This window comes from Schistocerca gregaria, chromosome 3 (genome assembly GCF_023897955.1).
Source record: "Schistocerca gregaria isolate iqSchGreg1 chromosome 3, iqSchGreg1.2, whole genome shotgun sequence".
NCBI lineage: Eukaryota > Metazoa > Arthropoda > Insecta > Orthoptera > Acrididae > Schistocerca > Schistocerca gregaria.
The window spans coordinates 337,054,378-337,081,881 of record NC_064922.1 but is presented as its reverse complement, the minus strand read 5'-3'; the positions used below and the strand labels follow the sequence as shown (position 1 = coordinate 337,081,881).

General features: G+C 42.2%; 1 protein-coding gene across 1 annotated transcript in view; it reads right to left on the bottom strand.

Moving 5' to 3' along the window:
* The window catches only part of LOC126354097 (ABC transporter G family member 23-like), a 500,698-nt gene that overhangs the window by 134,611 nt on the left and 338,583 nt on the right, over window positions 1-27,504 (bottom strand). The window contains exons 5-6 of the mRNA XM_050003484.1: window positions 7,141-7,300; window positions 75-229 (exon numbers count right to left, since the gene is read on the bottom strand). Of these exons, the coding sequence (XP_049859441.1) occupies window positions 75-229; window positions 7,141-7,300 (315 nt within the window). The remainder of the gene's footprint in view (window positions 1-74; window positions 230-7,140; window positions 7,301-27,504) is intronic.

The following is a 27,504-nucleotide window of genomic DNA, read 5'->3' as shown; positions in this document are numbered from 1 at the left end:
GTTGTGGATTCTTTGGAGGGCCCGTAAAAAGCTTTGCGACTGGAGCGGCTGCTGGGGTCTTACTTTGGACTCACCTGAGGTTTTTGACCAGTCGGTCCCCTGGAGGCAGCTCCAGCAGCCGCGACAGGAAGACTGCCCGCTCAGTGATGGCGTCGTTCTCCATGCAGAAGATCCACCCGAAGTACCACAGCACCTCATCCACCGTCAGCTCGCCTGGCAGCGCTATCTCCTGCGGCAGAAATCACAGTTTAGCTCTGACATCAATTCTATCTATCGCTTGCGCCATTGTCCCGCCTTGTGGTGGGGTTGGCGTTTTTAAATCGGATTTGGCAGGTTAATGTGAAGGGGTGGCCGGATGCCCTTCCTGCCACCACCCCGTATCCTCTGGGACAGAATCAGAGTACCCCATCTGCCTGCGTCTATTGTAAATCATGGAAAAGTGCGAATGTGTTTCAAATGTCTTTGAGTCGTGTAACTGAGGCGGGACGTGGGGACCAGCCCGGTATTCACCTAGAGGGATGTGGAAAACCGCCTAAAAACCACATCCAGGCTGGCCGGCACACTGGCCCTAGTCGTTAATCCGGCGGGCGGATTCGATCCGGGGCCGGTGTGCCTACCTGAGTCCAGGAGCAGCGCATTAACGCTCTCGGCTAACCTGCCGGGACAGCTCTGACTACAATGAAGAACTCTAATTCTACACTTAATTAGGAAGTGCTGCGACGCTTACAATGAAAGCTTTCACAACTGGATGTCTCAGTAGCTGGTGAACCTTTTTGATTGTAAGGTTGTGGTCTACGAAATTTCTTAGATCCCGAAGTTTCGTCCAGAGAAACGCTGGGCATCCTGTCGCGTCCTAGAAGAGATCCAAGTTACCAGTATACATTTACTGTCACCTGGGAGCCGCAATCAGGACGTTGGTGACATTATTGTTCGCTGTGTTCCAGTCTAATTAACATGTACAATGGAGAAGTGAGAGAGTAGAACTTCCTTGGTTGTTTCAAAGTTGGTGTTGGGGAATAGAGAACGACAATTGACAGGATTGTTTAGTTTTTAAATGATGAGATTTTACTGTATTGCAATGAACCAATTGTAATTACATATATATGTGTGACAGCTAGAGCTGTTCAACAGGTGTTTAGAACCAAGTACAGTAAGAAGCTACCAACAAGGAAGCTCGCGGTTCTAGGCGCTCAGTCCGGAGCCGCGCAACTGCTACGGTCGCAGGTTCGAATCCTGCCTCGGGCATAGATGTGCGTGATGTCCTTAAGTTAGTTAGGTTTAAGTAGTTCTAAGTTCTAGGGGACTGATGACCACAGATGTTAAGTCCCATAGTGCTCAGAGCCATTTAATTTAACAAGGAAGCAAACTCCAAATGCATTGAATTTGAGCTTGATTCCTCAAAGGTAAATGTTTTTTGTGCCTTGTATAATGAACCAACTGTAATTACATATATACGTATGACCAACATAGTTTTAAAATCGTCGCTTATGTCAGAGGAATACCCCATTTGCGGCCAGTCTCTGCTCTTCTTATACAGGGTGTTACAAAAAGGTGCGGCCAAACTTTCAGGAAACATTCCTCACACACAAATAAAGAAAAGATTTTATGTGGACATGTGTCCGGAAACGCTTAATTTCCATGTTAGAGTTCATTTTAGTTTCTTCCACCTACGCTCAATGGAGCACGTTATCATGATTTCATACGGGACACTCTCTACCTGTGCTGCTAGAACATGTGCCTTTACAAGTACGACACAACATGTGGTTCATGCACGATGGAGCTCCTGCACATTTCAGACGAAGTGTTCGTACGCTTCTCAACAACAGATTCGGTGACCGATGGATTGGTAGAGGCGAACCAATTCCATGGCCTCCATGCTCTCCTGACCTCAACCCTCTTGACTTTCATTTATGGTGGCATTTGAAAGCTCTTGTCTACGGAAACCCGGTACCAAATGTAGAGACTCTTCGTGCTCGTATTGTGGACGGCTGTGATACAATACGCCATTCTCCAGGGATGCATCAGCGCATCAGGGATTCCATGCGACGGAGGGTGGATGCATGTATCCTCGCTAACGAAGGACATTTTGAACATTTCCTGTAACAAAGTGTTTGAAGTCGCGCTGGTACGTTCTGTTGCTGTGAGTTTCCATTCCATGATTAATCTGATTTGAAGAGAAGTAATAAAATGAGCTCTAACATGGAAAGTAAGCGTTTCCGGACACGTATCCACATTACATATTTTCTTTCTTTGTGTGTGAGGAATGTTTCCTGAAATTTTGGCCGTACCTTTTTGTAACACCCTGTTACTTTCCTTACCGCATCACATGCTCACAATGCAACCAAGCTGCTCTAAATCTCGCGATGGGTAATGGTCATAACGTTTTCGCTCATCAGTGTAGGTTTCTGCGTATTACACAACGTGGAAAACAGAAGAACATACTCAGAGTGTTTCAAAGTCTTTTATCACACGTTTAGGGTGATGGATCACGTCATGAGAAAGAACTTATGTTGGGAACAAAATGCTAGCTGACTCTTCCCAGCGTCTTCTAGTATTCTCTGGCCCTGGGACGACATTTCACGGAACTAGCAGGGTCTGCTAACCACGTGTGCTGCATACTGCCCACCCCAGTTAACTGTTAGAGTTTCAACAATAAAACATTAAGAATTATTTTCTTTAAGCGGAGATATATATTTTACAATTGAATCAGAAATCTTGATGCACCTACGTTGTTTCATACGGGGCAGAAGACAGGGTTATTGGTGACATATAAGACATGCAGCCCGCACAGTGTCTACGTCCTGCCGCCTCTCAGGAGAATTTTTTTATTTGTTTATTTTTTGACTCATTAGTCTTATAACTGCTATGATGCTCCAGGCACAAAATCCTCCCCTGCGTCAGTCTCTTCATTTGATTGTATCATCTGCAACCCACGTCCTCAATAATTTGTCGGATCTTCTTAAATCTCTGTCTTTCTCTACAGTTTGTACCCTCGCAGTCCCTCTAGTATCATGGAAGCTGTTCCATGATCCATTAAAACATGTCCCATCATCCTATCTCTTCCTCTTGTCAGTGTTTTCCACATATTTCGTCCTGAGCCGATTCTGTAGACAACCTACTCTTTTCTTACCTTAACAGTCCACCTGATTTTCAACATTTTTCTGTAGCACTACATCTCAAACGCTTCGATTTTCTACTGCCCATTATTTCCTACCATACATTGCTGTGTTCCAAACGTACCTTCTCATAAATTTCTTCCTCAAATTTAGGCCTATGTTTGATACTAGTAGACTTCACTTGGACAGGAATGCCTTTTTAGCCAGTGCTAGTCTGCTTCTTATGTCCTCCTTACTTCATCTGTAATGGGTTATTTTACTACCTAGGTAGTAGAATTCCTTAACATCATCTACTTCGTGATCACCAATCCTGATTTTAAATTTCTCGCTATTCTGATTTCTGCTACTTCTCATTACTTTCACCTTTCTTCAGTTTAGTCTCAGTCCACATTCTGTACTCATTAGACCATTCTAGTCAGCAGATCCTGTAATTCTTCTTCACTTTCACGGAGGGTAGCAACGGCACCAGGGAATCTTATCATTGACATCCTTTCACCCTAAATTTTAATTCCACTCTTGGATCTTTCTTTCATTTCTATCATTGCATCTACGATGTATATATTGCACAATAGGGACGAAAGGCTGCATCCCTGTCTTTCATCTTTTCTAATCAGAGCACTTCTTTTTTGTCTTCGAACCCTACTGTTCCCACGTGCTTCTTGTACATATTGTTCATCACCCATCTTTTCCTGCTCAAATTTTTCTCAGAAATTCGAACATTTTATACCACTTTACATTGTCGAAAGCATTTTCTAGATCGACAATTCTTGTGGCTTATCTTTATTTTTCTTCAGCCTTGCTTTCATTATCAAGCACAAGGAACTGTCTCTCTGATGCCTTTACGTTTCCTTCAGTTCAACTCCAGTTTCATCTTCTGTCAAGTCATCAGACGAGGCCTTCAACTCAGCAACATAACCAATACAAAAGGACGCCTGTGAAATGTCTGTGACTGGTAAAATAAAGTGAAGACCTGAAAATCCCTCAGGCCCCTGTCCCGATGACAAATCTTTAGTTCTCTACGTCTTATGAACCACAAAATAAATTTTTACAACATAATCTGACGTCAGGAATAATCATGACACATCAGACTTATTGGAATGGCTAATTGGACATTACAGATCACTTATTGCTTAATAATGCACAAATTCCTTACCAGAAAAGCTAACACGTGATCTTCTAAACATTCCTTATATTACACCTCACAGGGAAGCAAGTGTAAGGAGCACGTTCGGCTCTTCCTTATATTCCAGAGCACCCTTTTACAGCGAAGCACTGCGGATCCGAATTTCTTGACGTAAACATACATTTTGGAACCTGTACTAAATATACTAGAATACTCCAAATAATTCTCGTGAAAATAACGGTTGTGCTGTTGGCACAAAATCATGATTACTTGTTGTTATGTACGATAAATAATGCACCTAGCCTCATGTCTTTCAAAGACAAACTCTATAAAAATATACTTTCGTATTTAATTTTCTGAAGGAACAACATGTAAATAAATGGAAAAGACTTTGTAATAACGAAAGATAATTAAAAATCCACGAAATACTTATGCAGGTAACATCGCAGATAAAACCCGACCGGACTGGAGGAGCGGTTCTAGGCGCTACAGTCTGGAACCGCACTACCGCTACGGTCGCAGATTCGAATCCTGTTTCGGGCATGGATATGTGTGATGTTCTTAGGTTAGTTAGGTTTACGTAGTACTGCGTTCTAGGGGACTGATGTTCTCAGAAGTTAAGTCCCATAGTGCTCAGAGCCATTTTTTTCCGCAGATAATAACACAAGAGCCACCTGCTACCCATAGCCGCAATGTGTCGAACACTTCATCCACAGAGTAGTTGTAAAACCAGCAAAACGTAAGAAACCTGTTCTGTCAACTCAACCGCTAGTCCTTCTCTGTTATTCACTGTGCTTCAGCACTCAAAGGAGACTCCTTTTCCCATAGGGCTCGGAAAGTAATTATAGAGAAATACTACCTTGTCTTCCAGATCAGACGCATGGACAAATATGGTACCCAATTCTCGGCAAAACCTTACATATGCAAACCCAACGCTGTGTTCGTACATCACGCTCCTTTCTTCTCTGTAATTTCAAGCATCCACGCTTATTATCACACGTAACATATACAAGCGAAATGCACATCATAAACCGCCAGAACAGGAGTCGAAAAGAATAGAACGAAGGAAGCCTTGTTCTCTTTGAACTTACAAGGAATGCGGACAGCAACAGCGCTTTCAATTCTCATTGGCCAAGTCTTCTGAGATCTTAGTTAACAGAAGCGACTACACAGATAATCGACCAATGGACGCAAAGATCGCTCGCGAGCAACAGACGGCTCAAACATGATAGATGGAAGTTGGAAAATCATAACACACAACTCTTATGGCTCATGTTGCTGGGACGCGTCAGCGAACATTTTAGTCTCAAACAAAAGTTGTTCCCCTTGGTCCCCTCCGCCAAAGCAAACAACCAACCACAAGTTGTTCCCCATGAGGTGATCAATAATACGTAGACGGTTGATGCAAAGACTTTGAAACACACTGTCTAATATTTTTGAGCACGACAACTCAAGGGATCGTGATATAACCATAAAAATATTTCAGCTCACATTCGTGGTAGTGACATAATAGCATACGAGGCGTGTTTTTTTAAGTAAGTACCGTTTTGAAATTAAAAAAGATGGGCTAAGATATCTCAACAATTTTAGTTTTACATGAAGACCTGTACCTTAATCTATGCACTGACGCCATTACAGTCTGATTCTTCCTTGTTTACGTTGTGTACTGAGTGTTTAAGATGTCTCCGATAATATTGAGTGCCACTGACTGTGAAGTACGGGCTAATGTCAGATTTCTTAGTGCTAAAGGCCTAAAAGCGATCGATATTCATCGTGAGACCTGTGCAGTTTACGGGGAAAACATTACAAGTGATGGAATGGTAAGAAAGTGGGTGAGAGCATTTAAAGATCGCCGTACAAATGTGCATGATGAACAAGGGGGTGGGCCTCCTTCGGTCGTTAAGGAAATTTTGGTGCAGGGTGTGGACAATAAGGTGAGAGGAAACAGATGCTTTACGATTTACTCCTTGCGGAAGGACTTTCGTAATGTTTCTCGTAGTGTTTTGTATGGCATTGTGACCTAGCACTTTAATTACCTAAAAAAACGATGGGTACCGAAAATGTTGATGGATGTGCACAAAAACAAATGTTTAGGCAGTGCATTGGCTTTCCTTGAGCGGTACCACAACGACGGTGATGATTTCTTAAGCCAAACTGTTACGAGTGCTGAAACACGGGTGGCCTACGTCACACCAGAATTAAAGCAACAGTCCATGGAAGTTGAGCAAGGACATCGTTTTGCTCCAAGACAATGCCCGTCCGCATGTGGCGAATCAGACGAAAGATCCCATCACATCTTTTCGATGGGACACTCTAGATCATCCTCCGTACAGCCCCGATCTTGCGCCCAGTAACTACTATCTGTTCGTGCACTTGACGAAACACCTGGGCGGTCAGCGTCTTCAAGACGATGACGAAGTCAAAACAGTCGTGATGCAGTGGTTAACAAGTCAGGCGGCAGACTTCTACGAGGACGGTATTCAAAAACTGGTACAACGTTATGACAAGTGCCTCAATATTGACGGAAATTATGTAGAAAAGTAGATTAAGGTCCAGGCTATCATGTAAAAATAAAATTATTGAGATATCTTAACACGTCTTTTTTTAATTTGAAAACGGCACTTACTTAAAAAAAAACACGCCTCGATTTTATGCATTTATTGGTTAGCAGTCATGGTTTTTCAAAAATATTTTATTTTTCGCTCTGTGAATTCACGCAAACTTATGTGCTGACCGAACTTGCTCCAGTTCAAGTGCTGGAAAATGGCTAAACAGCCGAAGCTGCAGTGATACAAAAAAGGTTGCAAAATATGACGGTTGTGGAACCATGTTGTCATTTACAAAATCCGTAGTGTCAGAGGACCAAGAAGCACCATAGTTGATTGTGTTGGTTCAGCGTACCTGTGGCATGTATCCGACACGCGGACCCGGCACGCCGCTGCCGGCGCTCCCGGGCGTTGAACCGAGGACCCGCAGCTCGCCGGAGTTGAAGGTCCGCCGGCCCACGATGCAGCTCAGCAGCGTCGTCTTCCCGCAGCCGCTGGCGCCCAACAGGCCGTAGCTGCAACACACGGTCGCGTAGAGCAGACACACCTTTACGTCACGGTAAAGCACTACTAAAGTCACGTATCAACCTCTCAGTGGCATTTAGAGATAAGTGACATTTGTGTTCCCGATACATTTATTTTGTAGCTTGTCATAACCAATCATTGTGACACGAAGGCCAATTCGGAAGAGGAGAAGATCTCAAAACGGCTAAGAAGGAGAAGCAAGACAAATTTTGGAAGAGAGAAGAGACTGGGAAAGACGACAAAATATAATATGAAACTACTAGCTACCCAGAACGCGTCAAATACAGTCGGTGGTAAACTGGAATCATTCAGCTATGCCACAGACCATACCGGAATATACAAAATTAGATATATGAGTGAAATTTAGATTCGACAATAATCTCTGGTCTCTGTTATGCTGCCGAGACAAATACACTACTGGCCATTAAAATTGCTACAACACGAAGATGTGCTACAGACACAAAATTTAACCGACAGGAAGAAGATGCTGTGATATGCAAATGAGTAGCTTTTCAGAGCATTCACACAAGGTTGGCGCCGGTGGCGATATCTACAACGTGCTGACATGAGGAAAGTTTCCAACCGATTTCCCATACACAAACATCAGTTGACCGGCGTTGCCTGGTGGAACGTTGCTGTGATGCCTCATGTAAGGAGGAAAAATGCGTACCATTCCGTTTCCGACTTTGATAAATGTCGGATTGTAGCCTATCACGATTGCGGTTTATCGTATCGCGACATTGCTGCTCGTGCTGGTAGAGTTCCAATGACTGTTTGCAGAATATGGAATCGGTGGGTTCAGGAGGATAATACGGAATGCCGTGCTGGACCCCAACGGCCTCGTATCACTAGCAGTCGAGATGACAGACATCTTACACGCATAGCTGTAACGGACCGTGCACCCACGTCTCGATCCCTGAGTCAACAGATGGGGACGTTTACAAGACAACAACCATCTGCACGAACAGTTCGACGACGTTTGCAGCAACATGGACTATCAGCTCGGAGAACATGGCTGCGGTTACCCTTGACGCTGAATCACAGACAGGAGCGCCTACTATGGTGTACTCAACGACGAACCTGGGTGCACGAATGGCAAAACATCATTTTTTCGGATGAATTGAGGTTCTGTTTACAGCATCATGATTCGTGTTTGGCGACATCGCGGTGAACGCATATTGGAAGCGTGTATTCGTCATCGCCATACTGGCGTATCGCCCGCCGTGATAGTATGAGGTTCCATTGGTTACACGTCTCGGTCACCTCTTGTTCGCATTGACGGCACTCTGAACAGTGGACGTTACATTTCAGATGTGTTAGACCCGTGGCTCTACCCTTCATTCGATCCCTGCGAAACCCTACATTTCAGCAGGATAATGCACGACCGCATGTTGCAGATCCTGTACGGGCCTTTCTGGATACAGAAAATGTTCGACTGCTGCTCTGCCCAGCACACATTCTTCAGATGTCTCACCCACTGAAAACGTCTGGTCAATGGTGGTCGAGCAACTGGCTCGTCACAATACACCAGTCACTACTCTTGATGAGCTGCTGTATCGTGTAGAAGCTGCATGGGCAGCTGTGCCTGTATACGCCATCCAAGCTCTGTTTGACTCAATGCCCAGGCGTATCAAGGCCGTTATTACGGACAGAGGTGGTTGTTCTGGGTACTGATTTCTCAGGATCTATGCACCCAAATTGCGTGAAAATGTAATCACATGTCAGTTCTAGTGTAATATATTTGTCCAATGTATACCCGTTTATCATCTGCATTTCTTCTTGATGTAGCAATTTTAATGGCCAGTAGTGTAGATATATGAGTAAAATTTAGATTCTAAAATAATCTCTGATATCTGTTATGCTACCGAGACAAATTGAATGAATTGCCGTCGTTGCTATACTATACTGTATTGCACCGTTAGATGCAGTCATGATTGGTTATCGACGAGCAGAGCGTCAAATATTGTTTGACTATGAGAAGTACGAATAAATGGGCGAACTGCATAATAAGGAATGTGTCAGTCAGCTGTCTAAGGCTGTGCTGCAATGAACTCCTTGAGTGCAAGGTCGCAAGTTCAATCTTTAGTAAGGCTCATTAAAAGTGTTGTGTTAACAATGATGACATGAAAAATATTAGCTGCTTATGACACACCATGTGCATCAGGAAAGCGTAAGGAAATGAGTGTCCGGGAGGGATTTATGTATTACACTTCACAAAGAGGACACCGTTGACATTCAATAAATGTTCAAACCAAACCACCATCAACACCGAATGAAAAACAGCGCTCCACTGTGATCACAAAGGTTCGCACCAAGATCGAAGGCGAACTTCTTGGGAGTTACAAACCGCGCAAGACGTTCAGCTAGGTGTCCACTCTTAAAGAATGCAGAAAAAATGTTCAAATGTGTGTGAAATCTTATGGGACTTAACTGGTAAGGTCATCAGTCCCTAAGCTTACACACTATTTAACCTAAATTATCCTCAGGACAAACACACACACACACACACACACACACACACACACACACACCGATGCACGAGGGAGGACTCGAACCTCCGCCGGGACCAGCCGCACAGCCCATGACTGCAGCGCCAGAGTTCGCTGGACTAATCCTGCGCGTCAAGAATGCAGAATGCAGACAGATCGTATTGGAGTAACGGGCTGATGAGACCTGATGGTATGTGACGGAATGCAGCCGAATGCGAAACAGTCTGTCGTGGAGCTTATCGTGAAACTGACTTCTCTTTCAGGCGTAGCTGCAGACAGTGGGATATGATATATTGTCACGGAAAAAAACAAACATCCAGAGCTGAATTTGACCAGTGGTTCCAGGTGGTACGAATTGCAGCATCACACATTCCGTCACGGTCGCGGTTACAACAGTCCTTAAAATGGCTTCCACTAATGGAATCCCTTAATGGCCCAAAAAAGTGGAAATCCGACGGAGATAGGTCAGGGCTGTAGGGTGGATGGGGTAGTACTGTCCCGACACTATTTTGCGGTGCGTTCAATATTCCCCAGGCTTGTGTAGGCCTGAGAATTATTGATTTGCAGCAAAACATCACCACCGTACCAGTGGAAGTAGTTGCTTTGAATTTTTTCTTCTGTGGGGAGCGGGAATGGCGCCATTCAATCGACTGTCGTTTTATTTTGGGCCCAAAATGGTGAACCCAAGTTCCATTACCTATTACAAACCAGAACAAGAATGCCTCCCCCTCAACTTAAGATCGTTGTAATAAATCAAGACAAATGTTTTTTTCTGTGCGATTTGTGATCCACCGTTAGACACCGCACCACGGGACCCATCTTGCACACACGTTTGAATATCGGAGGATGCGGACAATTGCATCCACACTTCCTTCGCTGGTTGACAGATGCAGCGCCAACTGCAGAGTTGTAATGTGTCTGTCGTCGCGAAGGACAACATCAGCTCGCTGCAACATCTCAGGTGTGACAGCCGTGGATGGTCTATGGTCCCCCCGACCGCTGCAAATCGTCGAGCTCCGACGAACCGCTTTCTGATGACCTCACCCTCCGTGTCCAGCGACTAAGTGTACTTCTGTCGACAGCAGTTACTCCACAGACTTCGCACAAGCGTTTGTGAATATTCAGGAGGGATATTTTCAAAGAGTATGCTTTCTATACACAGGCCACGAATTAAGCAAAAGCAAGTTATTTTGGCCAGCTATTGGCCAAAAGCATTGCTCATACCATAGTTGTAGTTCCCTTACGTCCATTTTTCCACTCTTGCACCCTGTAAAGTAAATATTCCCAACAGCCGTTGAGAGATCAGGTAGACGAGAAAGAATCGTAGGGGACAGAGCACCTCCAACTCCTCGCAGCACAATAAATAACTTTCCAGCCAATTTATAACCCAGATTAACACTTGGCTTAATTGTATACGAATGCGTTAAAGCATTGATATTTTTGATCTTGATACAGCTCTCTTTGTACCTCTGATTTCCATGGTTCCTATCATATACAGGCCTTCTACAAATCCAGATTAGTCTGGCTTGAAAACAAAATCCTTACTGAACCATGGGATAAGTTTGTTTCTCTCATCTAAAAATTTCCTGGCCGATTCCACAGTTTGTTGTGCTTCATCAAGTTGACGCTTTGTTTGAAATTTCGTTATCTTACGACTTCCAATTCTGTAGTACTATTCCAAGTCATGCAGCCATCTGCTGCTTCCCTTGAAATCGCTGTAGTCTATGTCGCGCGCAATTTGTTGTGCATAACGCAGTGAGTCGCTATCACGTACATTCTATAAATTGCATCGAGCATTCTTCAAATGTTCAGATACCTGTTTTTGTAACAAGTGCACCTTGTCCTCACGTGAATATCCGTAGCTTTTATTATGCACTACAAGGTAATATTACTGCGGACTTGTTCGAAATCTGTTCATAAGTTGTATTTTACTATGCTTCTGACGATGGTCTTCCATGAACGTAGTTTTATTTAGTAACTGCTCCTTGGACAACGATTGGTCTTTACTACGTTTCACTAGAGACGGGATTTGTGGCTCCCTGTACGACCAGGATGTTGAACTACATGCATCGACACCTGTTTAAAAAACAATTGCACTTGTAAAGCTCGTATGATCATCATTTTACTCCTCATATACATTGACCGCACGGTCGAGCGTATACAACGTCACACATTCCACTGACTCGTGATGCTAATATTTTATCTGCCACTTCTTTCTCACTCTGCGAAATTCCTTGGGTCCCTTTCTGATGGAAGTCAACTTCGGCAACTGTTGTCTGCTTCGTTTATCGTAGCCATTGCTCTGCTTTGTATGAATACCACTAATACTGTAGCAACTTTATTTTATTACTCCTCAGCTAAGCAGTTGAACTGCGCTCTGTAGCCTCATGCTGTGCTTACCAATGGATACCTCCATTTACCGCCGGCCGGGGTGGCCGAGCGGTTCTAGGCGCTACAGTCTGGAACCGGGCGACTGCTACGGTCGCAGGTTCGAATCCTGCCTCGGACGAGGATGTGTGTGATGTGCTTAGGCTAGTTAGGTTTAAGTAGTTCTAAGTTGTAGGGGACTGATGACCCCAGGTGTTAAGTTCCATAGCGCTCAGAGCCATTTTGAACCTCCATTTAGCAGCCAATGTTGTGGTTGCATTGTAGACAATGTAGGAGACGTCGATTGCCGTAAACAGTCCTTTCGCGTCCTCGCGCTCGAGGGCTTCCTTGTGAGTGGCGTTTTCTACGATCATCGATCGGGTATGTCTTGACACATTTTACGGCGGAGCGCTCGAAGTTGGTTTCTTTTTCTGTGTGTGCGCAATTAGACAGTCTGACTCTTCGGACGTCGCAGTATTATTAGCTTCTGGAGTCGCTCCATACTATTTATGAAGAAACAACGAAGCATCGGCACCAGAGATATCGCAGCAGTCATCCAACGTGGGGAGCATCTACAGGGTGTTTCAAAATGACCGGTATATTTGAAACGGCAATAAAAACTAAACGAGCAGCGATAGAAATACACCATTTGTTGCAATATGCTTGGGACAACAGTACATTTTCAGGCGGACAAACTTTCGAAATTACAGTAGTTACAATTTTCAACAACAGATGGCGCTGCGGTCTGGGAAATTCTAGAGTACGATATTTTCCACATATCCACCATGCGTAGCAATAATATGGCGTAGTCTCTGAATGAAATTACCCGAAACCTTTGACAACGTGTCTGGTGGAATGGCTTCACATGCAGATGAGATGTACTGCTTCAGCTGTTCAATTGTTTCTGGATTCTGGCGATACACCTGGTCTTTCAAGTGTCCCCACAGAAAGAAGTCACAGGTGTTCATGTCTGGCGAATAGGGAGGCCAATCCACGCCGCCTCCTGTATGTTTCGGATAGCCAAAAGCAATCACACGATCATCGAAATATTAATTCAGGAAATTAAAGACGTCGGCCGTGCGATGTGGCCGGATACCATCTTGCATAAACCATGAGGTGTTCGCAGTGTCGTCTAAGGCAGTTTGTACCGCCACAAATTCACGAAGAATGTCCAGATAGCGTGATGCAGTAATCGTTTCGGATCTGAAAAATGGGCCAATGATTCCTTTGGAAGAAATGGCGGCCCAGGCCAGTACTTTTTGAGGACGCAGGGACGATGGGACTGCAACATGGGGCTTTTCAGTTCTGTTTATTGACGAAGCCGTCCAGGTAAAAATAAGCTTCGTCAGTAAACCAAATGCTGCCCACGTGCATATCGCCGTCATCAATCCTGTGCACTATATCGTTAGCGAATGTCTTTCGTGCAGCAATGGTAGCGGCGCTGAGGGGTTGCCGCGTTTGAATTTTGTATGGATAGAGGTGTAAACTCTGGCGCATGAGACGATACGTGGACGTTTGCGTCATTTGGACCGCAGCTGCAACACGGCGAATGGAAACCCGAGGCCGCTGTTGGATCACCTGCTTCACTAGCTGCGCGTTGCCCTCTGTGGTTGCCGTACGCGGTCGCCCTACCTTGCCAGCACGTTCATCCATCACGTTCCCAGTCCGTTGAAATTTTTCAAACAGATCCTTTATTCTATCGCTTTTCGGTCCTTTGGTTACATTAAACCTCCATTGAAAACTTCGTCTTGTTGCAACAACACTGTGTTCTAGGCGGTGTAATTCCAACACCAGAAAAATCCTCTGTTCTAAAGAATAAACCATGTTGTCCACAGCACACTTGCACGTTGTGAACAGCACACGCTTACAGCAGAAAGACGACGTACAGAATGGCGCACCTACAGACTGCGTTGTCTTCTATATCTTTCACATCACTTGCAGCGCCATCTGTTGTTGAAAATTGTAACTACTGTAATTTCGAAAGTTGTCCGCTTTAAAATGTGCTGTTGTCTCAAGCATATTGCAACAAACGGTGTATTTCTATCGCTGCTCGTTTAGTTTTTATTGCCGTTTCAAATATACCGGTCATTTTTGAAACACCCTGTAAAAACACATCTGTGCTGTCTCATGGGTGCTTGTCAGCTTTCTATTTATCTATTTTATAGTTCTCTCGCAGTAGCTCAGCAGATTAAAATTACACATATGCTATAAATGACCATTTAAGGCCGGCCGCGGTGGTCTCGCGGTTCTAGGCGCGCAGTCCGGAACCGCGCGACCGCTACGGCCGCAGGTTCGAATCCTGCCTCGGGCATGGATGTGTGTGATTCCTTAGGTTAGTTAGGTTTAAGTAGTTCTAAGTTCTAGGGGACTGATGACCACAGCTGTTACGTCCCATAGTGCTCAGAGCCATTTTTTTTACCATTTAAGTACACGGATTGTATGTAATTTTTATTTAAAAAACTGTAGCACTGTAGTAACTAGTCGTAATCTACGTCACTCGGGCTGTTTCTCTTCATCCCAAGTAATGTAGATTATGCCTAGTTACTACGGTGCTACAGCTTTATGCTTGACATGTTCAAACTTTGCCTTGAAGTAAATTAGTGTCACTCGCTTCTGAAGAAGGCCAAATTATTTTGGCTGAAACCTGGGTAAAGTTTGGTTTCTATTTGCAACTGAGCCTGACGCGCTACATGTTCTATCTCATTTGTATTCAATATTTTTCCCATGAAGAGGGATGTCAAACAAAATTATTGGATTTTTTTTTTTTGAGGGTCCATTCGAAATGGCTGATGCTATAAGCGATGCTACTGTAGCACGCTTTCAAAGTTTGATCTTGATATCGCATGTGTCTCGGCATTCAGTGCAGACAATACAAACGCCAATTTTGGAAAAAATAGATCTGCATACACCCTGCTGACGGATAAAAATCCAAATGCATTTAAAGTTGGATGCCTGGCTCATGTTTTGAATAACACCTTCAAACACGCTAAGAACCAGTCGTAACTCGATGCGGAATCTGTGGTTTTCAAAATTTTCCGTATTTTCTCGTTTTCTGCCTTATGAAGGGAACATTAGAAGAAGTTTGTAGCCTTTGTGCAATTGGAATGGACGGAGCCAAACAAACATGTGAGTACAAGGTTACTTTCTTTGGATACAGCTATACAAAAGATTTTGGAAGTTTACCAACCAATAATTTCCTACTTCATATCTATCGGTAATGTATGTTTTAAATCCATTAAGACATTGTTATCCAGACGATGAAAGCGATGTGGAATCGCTTATATTGAGTAAGCCGTCTTTATACTTAGATTTTTGTGCCAATGTATGCATAATGTTTCAAAAACTTGGCGTTGCAGGACACATCCGCCTCGACCCAATTATACAGAATTTTAGAGAATGGGGCAGAGTTGCAGACAAGAACTGATGAAAAGTTTTTTGGGGCGTATTTACATCTTGCACGACACTGCGCTGATCAGAAAGCTTATGAAGCATCTGTTTTAGATTTTAAATTGTTTAATCAAAATGCGCTTGCTTATTTTCAGAGCCACTCTGATTTTAATGAATAAAATCCACTAAATAGCTGGAACCAATGTCACCCGCAGGTGAGTTGACGTTTAAAGAACTTTGTGATGCTGCTTCTGTCTTAGGATTCGATTCAGGTGAAGGATTTACAATCGATGAACTATTTGAAGACTACAAAAAATATTGACTCAAAGCGATCAAAATCAAAGTGTAGAAAGAAAATGGGTACAAATATTAAAAACCGCAAAAGATCATAAGTTAAATATGTTGTTTGATACTGTATCTCGCGCTTTGAGCATACCACTCTCAAATGCATATGTGGAACGCGTTTTTTCTTTAATGACCATGAAATGGACAAATATCTGTAGCCCTTGCTCTGTGGACTTCACATGTTTGGAATTTGGTAGTACCTACAAAAATGACGCAACATTGTTGAAAGGTTGTCTTAGTAACAAAAAATATTCATGGAAAAATAATAAATATATATATTGCTTTTTTAAGCAATTGTCCCGATTTATGTACCCTGAGAGGTGGAAGCTCTACTGTCTTCCCACATTCCCAAAGACACATCACAACACATCAACACTTACTCTCAAATATTATTAAACAATTTATCTACTTGTGTGAATATCTTACTTGTATTCATTTGTGTGTGTGGTATTTCTGTTTTCTGCCCGCAAACTCTGTAAAACAAGTACACGTTTGCTTGCTTGTATGGCCCTGTGGGATACGACGCATAGCTGGGCTACAGTAGTATTAGCTTTCCATGTTGTTATTGTTGTGGTCTTCAGTCCGAAGACTAGTTTGATGCAGCTCTCCACGCTACTTTGTCCTCTGCGACCCTCTTCATCTCCGAATAACTACTGCAACTTACATCCTTCTGAATCTGCTTACTGTATTCATCTTTTGGTTTCCCTTAATGATTTTACCCCTCACACTTGCCTCCAAAATGGTGATCCCTTGATGTCTCAGAATGTGTCCTACGAACCAATCTTCTCATTGCGTCAAGTTGTGCCATAAATTTCGATTGTCACTAGTTATATTCAGTACCTCCTCATTAGTTATTTGATCTTACTATCTAATCTTCACCATTCTTCTGTAGCACCACATTTAAAAAAGAACTTCTATTCTCTTTTTGTCTAAACGTCTAACTTCTGTGCTTGACTTCCATACATCGCTGCACTATATACAAATACTTTCATAAGAGACTTCCTGACACTTAAATCTATATTTGATGTTAACATATTTATCTTCTTCAGAAACACTTTACTTACCATTGTGAGTCTACATTTTATGCCGTCTCTACTTCGGCCATCATCCCTTATTTTACTGCCCAAATATTTAAACTCTTCTACTGCTTTAAGTGTATAGTTTTATAATCTAGTTCCCTCAGCTTCAACTGATTTATTTCAACTACATTCTATTATCCATGTTTTGCTTTTATCGATGTTCAATTTATATCCATGCTATATGAGGAATTTGATTATGCTACGTATTTATTATGATGAAATATTAAAGAAGTGTCTACGAATATGTATATGTGTAATAAAGCAAGGAATAATGAGTAGTGGTTAGGGACTCGGGTTTGTGAAAAAGGATGTTGGAAACCGAGAACCGTACTTTAAGAGTTATGAAATGTGTGTATATGCATGAATGTATCACTATGCCGGCGAAACATTTTTTGGACACTGTTATATTTACAGGATTTTGTTTCTACAGATTTGTAACGCAGATTCTTGACCTGTGAAATTTTTATATGAGACTACCACTGTAGCGCAAACTGCTGTCGTAAGTATTTCGGTAAGAAAGTTACGTGACCACCTGCACGTAAAGCGTCGTGGGCACCCAGCTGCGCGACAGCCACCTGGAAACAAGCCATTAGTGTGTGCCTTTCAGAGGCACAGCAAAAAAAAGAGGCCATTATCCTCGCTATTGCCATTCCTTTGTAGAAATCATCGCAAATACGACACGCTCAAACTTGAGAACATATGATTATACTGTGGAGCTCTTAATTTATGATATTTACTAAAATGCCTAATGAAATGATGAGAAACATTTCATGTCTGTTGTCTTGCTAGTTGGAAGATTGTTTACTGCATTATGAAATGCCTTATGGCTAGCGAATGACGTTTCACGCCTTGCTTTGCCTATTTTGTTTAATATCTAGTTTCTTGCTGCACTGCAGCATTGGTTAAAATAAAATTTAATACATGTATTAATACACTATTTTCTGTCCACAGACCCAGTAAAGAATAATTTTATGATGTACTTTCGTAAAAAAGGAGGAACACAAATAGACATTTCCCCTCATAGGGATTGTATAATTAATTTTTTTAACGACTTGGTAACTTTCTTTTTGTGATGCATCAATCTAGTGTTAAGATGTGATATAGGTATTAAACATGGCCATTTTTACTGTAATATTTTTTCTGCTTGAGCTTTGTCATGTTTAGATATAAGTTATGGCATTTTCTGCTGCTTGCTTTGACAAATTTCATTTTTGTCATTGCTGTTTGTGTTAATTGTTTTGTGCTGCTGCATTTCGTCGTCACTTAGTTTAGCATCTGAGCTGAGTAGATTTAAGTTAGCTTAAGAGGGGGTAGCCTATATAAGAAACTAACTATGATGAATTGGAAGAAATGCATTGAGAATCTATAAGAAATTGGTTTGGCCAAAAAAGTAGTGTACAGTGGAGAAAAACTATTTTTGAAAGGGGATGTGAACAGAATACAGAAAGCATGCTTGGATAGGATTTTTTTTTTTTTTTTTTTTTTTTTGGCTAGAGCAAATGTTGAAATAAGAGGGACGATCTATGGAATGAAGTTTTGGGTTGGACTGCAGTACCAAATGTTACATTGAAAACAAACCCTGTCCTTTCCGTTTGTGCTATCCCACTATGTGTTTGTGTATCCTTGTGTATTTGTTTTCTTCCTGTCTCTGTGTAATGTTTCATAGAATTTTTTCTCTTCTAATACTAAACTACATTCACTATGATGAGGGATACTGTTATCCTCAAATATAATTTGCATTAATAATATGTTATTTACTTTGTAAAGATGTTTAGACATTATTTATGCTGTTCTGTTTTAATGCTCATATGTGAAGTTGGTGTTTCAAAAGTTATTCTGATCTTTATGTATGTACTTATGTCATAATTTTTGTAACATTGATGTGCATGTTTATTTCTATTCTTTTGTAAAGCCTGTTTTACTACAAATATTATCTGTATTATTATGTTTTAATGATGTATTTTGTACCTTTGCTATTGTATTCTTATGTTATAAAATTGTAATTGACACCAGTTCATCAAATTAAGGAACTTGTAAGTTACATTTCACTGCACACGTTTCTGTTGGTCATAGTATATGGACAATATGTGAGAAGTAGGAACTGTTAGTGTTTGGACGTGTGTTAATAAGTCAGCATTGCTGGTTCTAAGGACAATTCCAAAATTTTTTGTCAGTGCACGAGTGGTGGTTTATGGACTTGCTATATTCTCTACAAGACTCTTCGATGGTGATTGTGCACCTGCACAGTCGCTGTTGGCCATCTCTACAAGGACTTCAGTGGGTCTGCAGCTTTGATGACTCACCAATACCGTAACCTCTACCAGGACTACAGTTGGTCTGCTCTGTGATGACCTACCTACCAATATTCTTCAACTTCGACTGACTCTGCTGTGGGTTTGCTCTGTTGTGGCCCATTACCTGTCTGCATGTCAAGAGTCAGCACTCTTTCCGTTGGAAGGACAACACTACCTCTTCAAGACTGCTTAGAAATCCGCTACTTCCGAGTGCATTTTCTTTTATTGCCCAGTCTTTGAGAAAAACACTGCTATTTTACTGTGATAAATTATCAGGACTGTCTTTATGGACTGTGAGAAAATTTTAGCTTTTGACCAACATTGTATCAATAAGTGTGTGCATTTGATATCTTTGTTATTGTAATTATGAAAAATTTTTTCCAATCTGTATTGGCCACTGCCCAAAACAATTTGTAAAATTTTTGTGGGAAGCATGGGGGCTATGTAAGTAGGCTGTTTAGGTTTTTTTTATTGGTAACGTCACATAGCGCTCTGTATGAAAAATCACTGGCTGAGCTGTGTGCAGTCAGTGGCTGGTTGGCATTGTTGTAATACTCGCCATTGTAGTGTTGGGCAGATGGATGTTAACAGCGCGTAGCGTTGCGCAGTTCGAGGTGAGCCGCCAGCAGTGGTGGACGTGGGGAGAGAGATGGCGGAGTTTTTAAATTTGTAAGACTGGATGTCATGAATTGCTATATACATTATGACTTTTGAACACTAGTAAGATAATACATTGTTTGTTCTCTATCAAAATCTTTCATTTGCTAACTACGCCTATCAGTAGTTAGTGCCTTCAGTAGTTTGAATCTTTTATTTAGCTGGCAGTAGTGGCGCTCGCTGTATTGCAGTAGTTCGAGTAACGAAGATTTTGGTGAGGTAAGTGATTTGTGAAAGGTATAGGTTAATGTTAGTCAGGGCCATTCTTTTGTGGGGATTTTTGAAAGTCAGACTGCGTTGCGCTAAAAATGTTGTGTGTCAGTTTAAGCACAGTAATTCATTATTTTTTCTAAGGGGACGTTTCAAAATTCTGTCCATTAAGTTCAACTGCATTTCCAAGTCATTATAATAAGAGAGACGAATCTCAAAGTTTTTGTATTGTCTCCCGGAATTTTGATTCCTTCTTTAAATTTTTCTTTGATTTCCTTTACAGATTGCTTTGTGTACAGATTGAATAACATCGAGGATACTACCATCTGAGCTAGACAAGCACGACTCACGACCCGTCCTCACAGCTTCAGTTCTGCCAGTGCTTCGTCTCCTACATTCCAAACTTCACAGAAGCTCTTCTGCAAACCAGGTAGAGCACTTTCCAGCGAAAGGCAAAGGTCCCGAGTTCGGGTCTCGGTCCGGCACACAGTTTTAAGCCCCCATGAAGTTTCACATCAGCGCATATCTAGCTGCAGAGTGAAAATCTTATTCTGAAAACGTCGAAGATAGGCTACAACTTGCCTCCTCCCTTCTCAGTCGTTTTTTTTTCCTTTTTATGCCTCTCGAATCTAGTAATTACTGTCTACTTTCCGTACAGTTGAAAATAGCCTTTCACTGCCTTAATTTCTGCCCATACTACCTTCAGAATTTCAAAGAGAGTATTGCACTCAACATTGTGAAAATCTTTCTCTGTTTGTTGTTGTTGTCTCCAGTCCTGAGACTGGTTTGATGCAGCTCTCCATGCTACTCTATCCTGTGCAAGCTTCTTCATCTCCCAGTACCTACTGCAACCTACATCTTTCTGAATCTGCTTAGTGTATCCCTCTCTTGGTCTCCCTCTACGATTTTTACCCTCCGCGCTGCCCTCCAATATTAAATTGGTGATCCCTTGATGCCTCAGAACATGTCCTACCAACCGATCCCTTCTTCTAGCCAAGTTGTGCCACAAACTTCTCTTCTCCCCAATCCTATTCAATACTTTCTCATTGGTTATGTGATCTACCCATCTAATCTTCAGCATTTTTCTGTAGCACCACATTTCGAAAGCTTCTATTCTCTTCTTGTCCAAACTATTTATCGTCCATGTTTCACTTACATACATGGCTACACTCCATACAAATACTTTCAGAAATGACTTCCTGACACTTAAATCTATACTCGATGTTAACAAATTTCTCTTCTTCAGAAACGCTTTCCTTCCCATTGCCAGTGTACATTTTATATCCTCTCTACTTCGACCATCATCAGTTATTTTGCTCCCCAAATAGCAAAACTCCTTTACTACTTAAGAGTCTCATTTCCTAATCTAATTCCCTCAGCATCACCCGACTTAATTCGACTACATTCCATTATTCTCGTTTTGCTTTTGTTGATGTTCATCTTATATCCTCCTTTCAAGACACTGTCCATTCCATTCAACTGCTCTTCCAAGTCCTTTGCTGTCTCTGACAGAATTACAATGTCATGGACGAACCTCAAAGTTTTTATTTCTTCTGCATGGATTTTAATACCTACTCCGAATTTTTCTTCTGTTTCTTTTTTACTGCTTGCTCAATATACAGATTGAATAACATCGGGGAGAGGCTGCAATCCTGTCTTACTCCCTTCCCAATCACTACTTCCCTTTCGTGTCCCTCGACTGTTATAACTGCCATCTGGTTTATGTACAAATTGTAAATAGCCTTTCGCTCCCTGTATTTTACCCCTGCCACCTTTAGAATTTGAAAGAGGGTATTACAATCAACATTGTCAAAAGCTTTCTCTAAGTCTACAAATGCTAGAAACGTAGGTTTGCCTTTCCTTAATCTTTCTTCTAAGATAAGTCGTAAGGTCAATATTGCCTCACGTGTTCCAGTGTGTCTACGGAATCCAAACTGATCTTCCCCGAGAAGGGCTTCCACTAGTTTTTACATTCGTCTGTAAAGAATTCGAGTTAGTATTTTGCAGCTGTGGCTTATTAAACTGATTGTTCGGTAATTTTCACATCTGTCAACCGCTGCTTTCTTTGGGATTGGAATTATTATATTCTTCTTGAAGTCTGAGGGTATTTCTCTAAGTCAACAATTGCTATGAACGTAGGTTTGTCTTTCTTTAGGTTGTATTCTAAGATAAATCGTAGGGTCAGTATTGTCTCGCGTGTCATGTAACAGTTATAGTTGGTTAGGCACAGCAATAGAAACCAGTTAGAGGAAACTGAAAGCAGTTATCATCGTTATGACAGGATATTTCAAGCTGCGGTTCTTCTAAAATTCATCTCTGTACGCTCTACTTTGTCTTTAGCTTTAACTTCGAGATAGTGAATATATAAGCGCGAGCGCACACGCGCACAATGTTCGGAAGAGGTGAAGTGTGTTTATTTGGAAGTCAGTAGTCTCTACAGCTATGGGATGAGCCTGGACGTCACGGCTCTCCTTTTATCGTTCGGTGTAGCAGTTCGTTGACTTCCGTGTGGGTAATTACCGCCTAGGCAGCGACGACCAAGTTACGCAAAACTGTAATCCTCTTCGTTGAAAGCCGGAAGCAGAGAACAGCTGCATCGCGGACAAATGTTTCTGAATTATTCGGGGGCGTGTCGTCCCGCCAGTGACGCAGATCGGTTCGATCGGTGGGCGCGACAGCCAAAGACATGCAAACGCTGTCAAAGGAAGTACCCTGGGGGAGAAAGTCGTACAGGTCACTGACATGTTACGCATATCACTACTGCTACTTTGGGAGCAGAAGAAACGGGGGAGGTCAGTGGCTTTCCAGAAGGAGATCCATACAAAGTGGAGGAGGGGACAAACTATAGAGGAAGTGACACGCGCTTAGTTTCTCCGTGTTCGTTGTCAGAATATGTAACTAGCAGTAGTGTGCTGCCTGGTAAGTTGTATATCGGTGAGGAAATTGGAATGCAGTCAGATGAAATGGCAAAGTTTGCAAAAGGTGGGAGACAACTGACGCAAAATTAATATGAAGTCGGAACGCTTCTGCCTTACGAACTTCAGAGCTACATCCTTTATATTTAATTATTCGTCGTGTCACTCTCAAACAACATACTATTCTAATATCGAAATCTCAACGAAGGGCAAAATATAAATACTGAAAATGTTAGATCAGTACAGGACAGAATTTGGTAACCTCACGGGCAGTAACAGTAGTTTCTGTTACGCCTTCCGCGGTAGACCATACAGGCAGTAAGTGAAACTGTCAGGAATCGACTGACATCTGCTCATTCTCACATTCACAATACGCATACTTCGCGCCCCTTATGATATCAAAAAGGATTCAGTTGAACGAGTTCCATGTTGTCCATTATTCTGTGTGTCCGCGAGGGAATCATTTGTCGTGCACCACCCACATTTCCAGATGTTAGGATGTCTTAGTTGTCTTCAAGATTCGACTTCAATCGTGAAGGCATCTATACAATGAATTTCAGTTATTTGTTTGTCACTTCTCGTTATTACTTCTCGTCGAATGCCAGGCGGTGCAATGCCAGCAAGGCAGTAAAATGTCTGCAGAAGAATGGACTGAAGACAGCCTGTGTTGGTGCTGACTACCTCCCCTATAGCACTGCCTTGGTGTGGTGGGATCTGTATCATACAGTGTAGTGTTATTCAGCTGTAGAATTGTACAAAGGAAGTTTTGATCGACTTGACGTTCAGACAGTGCTGTTGAAAGACAAGGTGCGATGTAATGTCGCTCTTAGGTATTTTAGCGTTGCGCTGTGTTCGGTGGTTTCTCGTCCCAGGAGATATTTAGACTCTTCTTTGTCTCTCTCTATCCCTCAAATGGAAAAGGCATGTCTGTCTTTTCAGTGGGTGAGGCTCTAACTGGCTCCTATCATAGATTGTGGAGAAGCAAATTTTCCTCTTTTGTCTGAAACTTCTTCTCATCCGCAGTAGTACATATGATAATCAGCATGGATGGAACTTTGGATCCCACTACATCTACACACATATTCCCCAGTCACAGAAAGGTACATGGCGGAGGGTACCTTATATCAGTGCTAATTTCCTCTGCTCTTCCAATCGCAAATATATAAAGGGGGAATAACTACTATCTATATGTCTCTGTTCGGGCCTTAATTTCTCTTTTTCTCGTGGTCTTAGAGTGAAATGTATGGAGGCTGCAGCAGACTCATTATATGCCGTTACCTTCAAGTGTCGGTTCTCTATATTTTCGCAATAGTGTTTCGCGAAAAGAACATCGGCTTCCCTCGAGGGACTCCCATTTGAGTTCACGAAGCATATCAGTAACATGTGCGCGATGACCTAACCTACTGATAACAAAACTACCAGCCTGCCTCTGAAATGCTTCAGTGCCTGTCTTCATTCCGGAAGCAAAAGTACTGTCTATTTGCCTCTGTGCAAACCCTAATTTGTCTCATTTCATCTAGGTGGTCCTTATGCGAAACGAACGTTGGCGGAAAGAGAATCGTTCTCCAATCAGCTTCACTTGTCGCTTCCCTATCTTTTTTCGATAGTGTTTCGCGAAAAGATCGTCGTCAACCCTCAAGGAACGTATAATACCATCACAATCGTATACGAGAATCGCCATAACTTTAGACCGCTCCATTCGCACCAACAACAGAAAATGTTCTGCTAACGGTATACTACGCCTTCCACATCGCTGGCAACGGGTTCTACACAACGCTGGTGACTACTTTGAAGGACAGTAACAGATGCAAACTTGTAGCTCTTTTGTATCAGTTGTGAATAAATAGTTACCACTATTTAATTTTCAACCCTCGTATGAATGTTGTATTAGCACACTAAGGTATTATTTTCCCTACTCATGATGGTTCTCTTACATTTTTCTATATTTAGAGCAAGCTGCCGTTCGAAATATCAAATAAGGATTCTGCCTAAATCATCCTGTACGCTCCTACAGTCAAACGATGACGATACTCTCTACCCCGGTAGACCACAGCAACATCAGCAAATAGTCGCAGACTGCTGCTCACCCTACCCGTTTATAGAGGACAAGAGCGGTCCTATCATACTTCCCTGGGGGACTCCTGACGTTACCGTTGCCTCTCATGAACACTCGTCATCCAGGACAATTATTCTATTACTAAAGAAATATTTCAGCTACTCACACACAGGGTGTCCAGAAAAGGACTCCCTGATTTCAAAATTAAATATCTCGAACAAAGATCGATAGACGAATGCAGTAAACGATGTGTTTATTGTGAAAGCTGTAAGAAGTTTATACAGCAGTTTGAAATAATAGTTACAAAAGCTGCTAACAGATGGCGCTGTAATCGCCATACGTATAAATAGTGATCCGAGGCCCAGAGCGATCAGTTCCACTATTGAAACGTGAAAGGAGGTTAGTGTACCTAAGGAAGAGATTAAAACCATGTACTCCACTGAACAACGCGTTTTGCTGGTGCTAGAGTACCACAGGTTGGAAGAGAGTCCTACGGCAACAAGGCGAAGTTTTCAAGTACGATTTAATGTTCCAGAAGGACCCGATGAGAAAACTATTCGTACGCTCTTTGCAAAATTTCAACAAACAGGCAGCGTATCTGATGATCTAGTGGGGCATGTTGACCGAAACCAAACCGCAGTTACGTCTGAAAATATCGCCACAGTTTCTGGAATTATTCAGCGAAATCCAATGTCATCTGTCCGTAGAATTGCATCTGAGACTGGTTTGAAGCGTTCCAGCATGCAGAAAATACTGAGAAAGAGCCTACACATGTTTCCATTCAAAATTCAAACGCACCAGGCCTTACTCGTACGAGCTGTGCAACAAAGGGTTGCCTTTGCTAATCAGATGCTCACAATGATTGATAGTGAAGGCTTTGACGTTAGCTGCATCTGGCTTACAGATGAAGCACACTTCCACCTGAATGGATACGTGAATAAGCAGAACTGGCGATTTTGGGGTTCCGAAAAGCCATATTGGTGTGAAGCGCAATCCCTGTATTCTCCTAAAGTTACTGTGTGGGCTGCAGTATGCAGCAGAGGCATTATTGGTCCTTTTTTCATTCGAGAAACGGTCACTGGTGCACTGGTGCACGTTACGTTGCAATTTTGGAACAATTTGTCGCCACACAGCAAGCGTTAGAGGATCGACCAGGTACTGAATGGTTTATGCAAGATGGAGCCCGACCACATCGGACCGAACAAGTGTTTCGCTTTCTTGAGGAATACTTCGGGAATCGAGTCATTGCTTTGGAATATCCCAAATTTACTGGTGCAGGCATGGATTGGCCTCCATATTCGCCGGATTTTACTCCCTATGACTTTTTTTTTGTGGGGCACAGTGAAAGACATGGTCTACCAGAAGCATCCCGCTACGCTGGACGAGCTTGAATCGGCGATCTCTGTGGCATGTGAATCCATTTCGGTTGAGACACTACGAAATGTGATGGCGAATTTTATTCTTCGTTTGCACCACCTCTGTAGTGCCAATGGTGAAGATTTTGAAAACATTGTGATGTGATTGTTTGCAAAGATTGTTTTCATACGATTATTTCACTTATGTATGCTGATAAGAGCTGTACAGTGTACAGCGCCATCTGTTAGCAGCTTTTGTAACTATTATTTCTAACTACTGTATAAACTTCTTACAGCTTTCACAATAAACAAACCGTTTACTGCATTCCTCTATCGATCTTTGTTTTCGAGATATTTAATTTTGAAATCAGGGAGCGCTTTTCTGGACACCCAGTATCTGGGTACCTAATCATTATGCTAACTGTCTACAATGGCGCACCCTTCAGAACGATATTTAACTGAAGTTAAAGAAAGAGGGAGCTAATGCATCTCCTGAAGGTAAGCCAATATTCTTAGAAGAACGAACAGGACCACTTGTTTTTCTCGAAATAACAATGACGTTCCCTATGTACTGAAATACACGGGTTCCACAAAGCAGATTTGTTCATGAACCCTAAGACTGGTTTGATGCAGTCCTCCATTCCTGTAACCTTCCAGCAATCCTCTTAATGTCATCGCAGTTTTTGCTTCCTGCTTGATCCAGTTCTTCCTATTGTTGCGTACACACAACACGATGTTTCACTACACAAAATGGATTCAAAATGAACTTATTTCACAAAACTCATCATCAGTATATTATGAAGTATTAATAAGTTCTCTGTCTATGTTTTTTATATTTCACAATTAATCTAACATTTAGTGAAAAAAGAAATTACTGAAAACTTCATGTTGCATATACGCATCACTGGTAAGAAATGGTTTAATGGGCAGTCTGTCCCACAGTACGAGGGTGAGTGAATAAATAAGTCGCAAACTGGGATAGACACATCAGAGCCGTGCGTACCAGCCTGAAATTTATGTTGCTTTTCAGTATTCTGCCC